Genomic DNA, 8148 nt, shown 5'->3' with positions numbered 1-8148 from the left:
AGACCAGGTCTCTCTGAAAGCCCCGTGGCTGGCGCTGCCTGTCATACACAGATTTAGCTCATAGTGCTCTGTGATTTTGAAGATGGTAGGAGCCCAGATTCCCTCCCTCTTGCTCCAGGACTGCACAATCATCTCCCTGCTGCTCCCTGGCTGCAAGGATAGGGCCGCTAATGTGGAGAGGCTCACACAGAGATGCGGAAGAAGCAGATCTGTTTGGTAGTTAGTGTCTGCTCTGCTCTGTTCCATGGGGTTTTTTCTGCCTGCAGCCATCCCAGCACCTGCCTAGAGCCTGGCAGCTCAGGACCTACACCACAGTTTGGTGATTAAAACAAAGAAATACGCAGCAGCATTGGCTTTCAGTATCTAGCAGGGGCATGCCTTTAATCAAACAGAGACCCTGGTGTTACATACAGGCACGCTGAGGGATGAAGAACAGATGCAATGGAGTCTGTTTTCAGATTTCCATAACAAGTGTGTGTCAGGAGCTGGCAGCTATGAAGACATGTGGCATATGCTGGGTATGTCTGTGCCGCGCCCTGCCCAGGAAGCTGTTTCTTTCATGGGAGCTCCTCTGATGAATTACAGACACCGGTAATGGACAGAGCTGCTGTCTTGGGGATGCAGAGGAAGCTCACCTTGACCCTTCCTCTGTGCGGGCTCAAAACTGCTGGCGCTGCACTGCGGCAGGCAGTCCAAGCGAGGAGTCGCCCACAAAGTTGCAGTTCCTCAGCACGAGGCCAATCCCAGGAAAGGCATGGTGACAGGAGGGTGGTTACTGTCCACCGGGTCACGCCAGCAATTCGCAGCTGGGCGTTTTCCTCCTGTGCCCAGCCCAGCAGCCTCAGTCCTGCAACAGCTTGTGTTTTACAGTCGAGCTCTCTGAACAGAGGTGAACAAAGAGAGTCCCAGCTGCTGCGCGAGCACACAGCTCGCACAGATCGTAGTCATGAGCCCACTCCACACTGCCCCACCGCTGAATCTGAAGGAGAGGAGGAACGTGAGTCAGTTCAGAACTGGACCATTCGTAGAGCTGCTCAGCAACACGCAGCCTCCCTTTTCGTGTTTGTGAAACACGGGTAACCCCCCAGGAGCTGTGCTGATCACTGACTACAGGGGTGGGGAGATCTCCAGATGAGTGAGATGGAAGGACATGCTTCATCTGTACTGGGGTCTGAGGCAAAGCCCCTTAAAGGGAGGATGAAAAGATTCCCATCAACTTCAGCCACTTTTGGGTCAGGGGGAGCTTCAGGCCAGGCCAGTTTCCAACACGCAAGTTATTAGCTTGGTGTCTACCAAGTCCTCCAGGCTGGATAACCCACAGCAAGAGAAGACAGCCACGACTTTGCACTGCAGATTGGAGAGGGAGAAAAGCAGCCATCTGGGTTCTGCAAAAAGAAACTGGCAGCCCCAGGAGTACTCTGGGCTATTGTGCCCATGATGCTGCTCTACAGCAGCGTACTCCAAACTCTCTCAAATGGGGAGACTGGCAGAGCGGAACCTCTCCTGCAATAGCAGGCACTTCCCTTGCCAGTTATTTGTGGTAGGAGATGCATTTGTCATGCTGAGATTATTGCTATTTGAATTATAGGGCTGTTCTGTAACATAATTTACCTGGTATTCTTCCTCCAGGCGAGATAGGAGCACGGCTTTCTCTACTGTAATGTGTCTGTCAATCAGACCCATGGACAGAATCAGAGATTTCAGCTGGGTGATTACATATTCTATACCTGGAAGGGAATAACCCAAAACAAACAAGATTCATGGTTGTTTTCTGCAGCATTACAGCAGCATCTTCACATGCTCTGAAGAGACAGGCAGGGTGTGATACCTCCTCAGGGATAGCAATACCTCCCACTTGCATCTGGGCCCTTAAGTGTCAGATCTGCCATTAACAGCAGACATAAAGCGCTGTTCTGGCCACTGTCACCACAGTGACAAAGGCTATGCCTTGGAAACTGCCTGCTTTTATTCTGCCCCAAACCTTCCCTGTGCAAAGGGAAGAGATACCCATCCAGACCCAAGTATTCTGGAGCTCAGATGAAAGTCCACAACGAAAGGGACTTATATACTGTTTGGTGCTAAAAGAGGTGTCCACATCTGTAGCCACTCCTAGAAAAACACTGTGCAAATGTGCGTGGTGTGCTGTGCCCTGGGAGAACTGTGTCGGCAAAGGACACAGCTGCTGGGCTTGGCTGATAAAACAGCAGAGCTCTTTCCTGCCACACCACCAGCTACTGGCTTGCAAGACATCCCTCTTCAGGGGAGGAGAGCGAGTGCCTGGTGGCTGAGGGACCGGAGCAAATCCCACAGACACACACACCCAGGAGGAGGAGGAAGAGGAAAGAAGGGCTCCCGACTCTCAGCTGCTGAACACTCACGGTTCAGCTCAAGCTGATAGGAAATGGAGGTGCCTGTGCACGGACAGGGTCTAAGGAAGGAACTGAAGTCAGACTCATCCTGCGCTGCCGGCCTAGGCCAGACCTTGAATTTCAGGTCTAAAGTCGACTAGCTGCCCAGAGGCTCCCCTTCCCCAGGGAAGGCACATGCCTTTCCCTTCCACCCTGCTTACCCATATTACAAACTATGAAGAAAAGAAATGATTCATCAAAGAACATCTTTACAGGGGTAATTGGAAGGCTTTGCAAGTCCTGTCCCAGGAGTCCTGCCCCTGATACCTTTCCTTAGCTGCTCAGCTAGTGTCTTCTGTGGGTTTCACTGCCTGCTGCTCATTCAACTCTTGCATTTGAGAACTTCAGGAAAGCAAACATTACTTCATTTCTTTATCTTTAGATGTCATTCAGCAGTATAAGGTAAGATCAAGTGGGCTATAAGGGTGAAAGAGTGAGGACAGCACACAGAACCACGGACACTCAGAGCACTAAACCCCATTTCTTTTCCTGGTAAGAAAGCTGGGGACTAAGTCACTAGAGATTTTGGCATTAAAGTTATTTGTGCTAGGGTAGAGCAAACAGCTCCCAGGCCAGCACAGTCAGACCCTGAACACTATTGGCACTAAAGGGAGAGTCCCTACCCTTAACAAATGCAGCTAAGGGACTGGCCTGGAGATTTAAAACATAAACCTCAACACTCCGATTATCTCAGCAGGAGAGGAAAAACATTACAGTCGCTCTTCTCCCCCACGGAGAGGAACCGCCTCCTCCACTGGCACAGCCTGAGCGGAGGGCTCCCCAGCCCAGCCTCTCTCACCTTGCAGGGCCCACATGTTGTAGGATGCCAGATGGCTGACGAAGGTCTCCTTGGTGCTGGCTGGGATGTTCGGCCCCAGGATGCTGGTCGAGGAGCCGATTGCCACATTGTACCTGGAATGATCACCCAGCCCCTTAGAAAAGCACAGGGCTCGTGAACCTCGCAGCTCCGACAGTCACAAGCACTAGAGCTCCTGGCCTCAGCAGGGCAGGGCATAAGCAGACAGAAACATCTTTGACCTCTTACCTTTTCTCAGCCCAGGCGACAATGGGATCCCATTCATTCTTCTGTAGCTCTGCCAAGGCGGCTGGCTCCTCCACACGATAGCTGGGACATTGCAGAACAAAACCACACTGGATGTTCACCCCCAGGCTGCCAGATTGCTCCCTGCCAGGCTGGGGCACACCTCTGGGAAGGAAGCTGCCCCCTCCCCAGACCACAGCAAGGGGAGCAAGGGCCTATTGTCCACCCAGGCAGCGGCAGCAGTGACTGGGAACAATCCCCCCACTCTTCCCCTAATTCAGAGCTTTTTTTTATTCTAGGAAGGACAATTCTATCTTACTACAAAACAGAGCAGCAAACCAGCCAACAGAAAATTGCAGGTAGCCCCAAGCCAGCCACGGGACGCAGCGAGATTAGAGCAGGGGACATATCCCACTGGAAAGCTTTATATGGGGCCACTCCTCCTGGCTCACCTTGCCCAGCGGTTCAGCTCGGCACTCCCCGCTGCCACCCTGACCAAAGCCACAGAGGCAGATGGGGGGAGTCCTGTTCCCCTCTCCCCCCCGCCCTGCAGGAGCTGAGCAGCTGCTAGTGAACACCTCAGAGGCTGGGACTGTGAGACAGGAGCTTGGGCATGAACAGGCTTGATCCTGCAGCCCACAGGGACTTTAGGGAACAAAGGGCATTTCGCTACTGGTACAAGTAATCTGAGTTGCCTGTACTGGCACGGGAGTACCAGGGACTGGGCTGACAGATTTCCCCAGGCCTTTCAAAGATGTTTTCTTTTCCCCAAGGAGATCTTCATTTCCTGCTGCTCCCGCCCTTGCCCAGCACAGAGGTGTCCAAAACAGAGTTCAACAGAGGACCAGATCCCTTCTCCCTCATACCTATGCCCTTCGGGTGCACGGACTTCCACTAGGTTTGCAGACATAAGACTGGCCTAAACTAATTCAAACCCTCAGGCCAAAACCAGGACAGATCAGAGCCCTGCCGTGACTGGGTTACGGTAGACATTTTCCCTCACTTCCCCCAACCACCCTTCCAAAAACCACACTGCAACAAGACAACCTCGCCTCTGTGCCAGCGGGGCCCCCCATCTCATACCAGACAGTGTCAGTCTCCAGGAACTTCACAGCCGCACGGATCAGCTGCATTTTGTTTCGCTGCGTGGGATTGTCCAGCGCCGTGTTGCACAGTGTGGTCTGCAGGATAAAGGCAGTTTAAACCGCTGTTATTCAAAGCTTGGGGAAGCTGCAGCTTCCATTGTACAAGGCCAAGAAAAAGCAGAGGCATTAGGGGCAGACAGAGAACCAAGGGGTGCAGCTAAAGGGGGGTGCAGGGCTCGTGTAATAGGAATCTTCTCACTGGTTTCAGAAGCCTCGGGAGAGGCCCATCAAGCACCAGGGAAGAGGGCTCAGGGACTGCTCCAGAGCTCATCGTTTCCTCCTGCCCCTCGCTATCCCCAATAACACTGTCCAGCCCCTTCTCAAGTCCCCCCAGTGACACAGATTCCCCCCCAGACAGTCACCCAGCCAGTATCTAACTGCCCTCACAACCGCAAGGTTCTCCCCAGTGCCCAGCGAAACTCCCAACCTCTTGTCCCCAATTCTATGGGCATTAGGACAACCTGCTGTCTCCATGTTCTGTGTTTGGAGACCATTCTCATGTCTACATGGTAACCCCCATTCTAAACCGAGCCATGCCAATGTTACTGCAAGTACCCAGGAGAGCTGGGGGAGGCAGGACGCAGAAGAAACTGCTCTCAGAAGATGCCCTCATCTCACACATCCCGGCACAAGGCTTACACCCCAAAGCGGTTCTCAACCCTTGCTCTGGAATCCATTCTGCCAGCTGGCAAAGCCCTCGCTAGGTGGTAGTGGCCTGGCAAACCCATCTTCAGCTCCTGGCATTTTGATTCCCTGTCTTGAATCCTGACTTCCCTGACCTGACTGCTCCCAACACACTGTGTTCTGCCCTGCCGAGGTCTCAGCGTCCCAACCTGCCATGCTCACCAGGTGCATAGTGTAGAACTTGATGGTGTCTTTCTGGGAGTCCCACTCTGTTGCCACTGCAATGGCCAAGGCCTCACTGGGGACAGTGAAGAGCTTGGCCTGGGGCGTTTTCAGCTTTCGGTGGTCCAGGTTTATTTCAAAGCCTCCTGGGGAATCAGAGTATAAATCCTGGGGAATCAAAGAGGAGCAGGCACTAAGGAACAACAGACAACCCCACAGCAGGAACAGATTCAGAGCCAGAGCTGATGGGAGCAAGGGACCAGGGATACTCGACTTTCCCACCATCACCATCATTTTGACGTGCTTTTCCCCCAGATGGTCGCGGAAGCTGTTTCCCACCACACAGCTTTGCTATAGCTGAGGAAAGGGCACAGCAGGCTGGTGACAAATACCCCACTTGCACAGCCTGTGCGTTGCCACGCTCTTGCTGAGGCAGTGTGGGGTGATAACGCCCCTCCCGGGGTCCAGCCCCTCCATCCTGTCCTAGTGGCTGTACTCACCCTCTCCTTGTGAGATGCTCACGTTCTGGTAAAACCGCTTCCTCTCTAGGGGAAAAACAGAGCCATTCAGAGGGCAGTTAGAGGAGGTTCAGTCCCTTCCCCTGCTCCCTATCACAGCCTGGAACAGACGGAGCTCTTGGTGCTGTCGAGGTGGCCTGGCCGCAAAAATCCTGCCCATTCACCCACAGCTTCCAAGCACCACACCATTTCAGCAAGGTCCACTCAACTGGGGAAGCGCCATGAAACTGGTGAAAAAACAGTGTTGCTGTGCGCAACCAGCAAGTGAATGGGACCAACTTGACTTTGCTTCCAGCAGCCCAGGCTGGGCTGTCAGCTCCCTTTCAACTGGCCTGCACTGAGTTTCTACGGAGTTTGGCAGGGGTGGTTTCCAAAGCAGTCCTGTCCCAGCACTGCTTCCCAGCCTGTTAGAGGAGTTTCACTCTGGGCTCAATCTTTCAAGATTTTCCCACTGCAATCACATTTGACAAATAATCCCTGAACCACCTTGGCTAACTCTCCCTGATTGCTCTGAGAGCAATGAGAAACCCAGCAGAGCTGGCTTAGAGGCAAGGCAGGCCACAGTGACATCCCTGTCCACCCCCACCGCTGACAAACCCACCCGGTGCCAGCCCACACACTCTCCCTCAGTGCGTCTCGCTCACGACCTGCGGCCGATGCACCCACTGGAAGAACCACGGCTGCCAGCAGGCTCGGAGCGTGCAGGGGCAAGGACGCTGTTCCCTCCACCGCGACTGCCCACGGGGGCAGGTTTACTGCAGGCACAGGCGGTAACAGCTGGATGGTGTTGGGGACACGTCACACACGGTGGCATGCCACTGAGTCACCAGAGGAGGAACCACCTCCCGTGGCCTCCTCCAGCCCATACATCCCGCGCTCCGGCTCAGGAGCTCACCAGCAAGGTGAGCCTGAGGGAACTGCAGGTCTCCGTTTTAAGAACAGCGTCCTTTCCAACCAGCACTGTTTTGCACACTCCCAACACCTGAGAGCTGGATTACACGTGTTGCAAAAGCTTGTATCTCTCACACAAGGCAGGATGAATCTGTAAGCCACTCCCCTGATGACAGCAACCAGATCGTAAATCCCGAAGCCATAAATCTACCTTGTGAAGGGTGAAGCGAGCAGGCCAGGCTGCAGGTCTGTTATTCTAGGCTAAAAAAAGCACATTCCCACTGGGGAAACAGGATTTGCTCAGGCTCAGTGACCTGCAAGCTTCAGGGCCTCAGAAAATGCCGCACTGTTGAGGCGCAGCTCTGGGAAGATTAACGTGTGTGTACCCCGGAGGAGTCCTGAGTCACGTCAGTGGGCTCCCCACACTCCGCCATGAGTCACTGCGACTCTGCAGCCTCACCTCAGGCAGAATGAGGCTAATTTTACTGTCCTCAAACCCACACGTTTCCAGCAAAATCTGTGGAGGGGATAACGGGGCCCAGAACGTGCCTGAAGCACCCCGGCTGGGTCCCACCCCCACAAATTCCCTAAAAACCACCAAAACACAAAAGCAATCTGGTGCGCTGAGGACTTGGCCGTGCTGCCGGCGAATCCCCCCTCCGAACCCCCACTAATGCCAGGAGAGGGGCGCGGGGGGAGGCCCAGCACCCGGCCACGTCTCGAAAAGGCCTTGGGGAGCCCGGACCCCGCGGGGGAGGAACTGACCGTCTCCCACGGTTCCCCCCACCCCGAGGGCGCCGAGCCCAGCCCTCCCCCGGCCCGGGGGGACCTTGAGGGGTGTCACCGGGGGGGAGAGGGGGGTCTCAGCGGGACCAGCCCCACCGGGCTAGGGAAGGGCCCCCCTCCCCGAAGGGGGCTGGAGAGGCCCCGGCCGGGCCCGGGCGCGCCCTCACCTGCCGGTGGGGCGTAGGTCCGGCCCCCGCCCGGCCACACCAGGCCGCTCCCGCCGGCCACAGGAGGCGGTCGGGGGAGCTGGGCCGGCGGGGAGCGGCCTTGCAGCAGCCGGCGGCAGCCGCGCCACATCGCGGCGAGGGACGACGAGGATGAGGAGGATGAGGAGGAGGAGGAGGAGGAGGAGGAGGAGCCGCCACCGCCGCCCCCCAGCCTCAGCGCGGCTCCGCGGGCGCCGCCATGCTGCCGCGGCGGCAGCCAATCCGCGCCGCGAACGCCTTTTGCCCCTTCGGCCGCCCCGTCCCGTCGGGGGGGGTGGAAACTACATTTCCCAGCAGCGCCCGCGG

At 55.7% G+C, this 8148-nt stretch overlaps 1 protein-coding gene across 1 annotated transcript; it reads right to left on the bottom strand.

The window, feature by feature from the left end:
* Window positions 1-485: 485 nt before the first annotated feature.
* ATPAF2 (ATP synthase mitochondrial F1 complex assembly factor 2) lies at window positions 486-7933 on the bottom strand. Its single transcript, XM_059826524.1, has 8 exons — window positions 7804-7933; window positions 5942-5986; window positions 5442-5587; window positions 4534-4631; window positions 3454-3534; window positions 3208-3320; window positions 1612-1727; window positions 486-979 (listed from the first exon to the last, which is right to left on the bottom strand). Exons 1-8 carry the CDS (start codon window positions 7931-7933, stop codon window positions 842-844), a joined length of 867 nt encoding a protein of 288 aa, XP_059682507.1. The 3' UTR covers window positions 486-841.
* Window positions 7934-8148: the final 215 nt, after the last annotated feature.

The sequence above is a fragment of the Gavia stellata genome, chromosome 18 (assembly GCF_030936135.1).
Source record: "Gavia stellata isolate bGavSte3 chromosome 18, bGavSte3.hap2, whole genome shotgun sequence".
Taxonomy (NCBI): Eukaryota; Metazoa; Chordata; class Aves; order Gaviiformes; family Gaviidae; genus Gavia; species Gavia stellata.
This window is presented reverse-complemented; position numbering and strand designations above follow the sequence as displayed.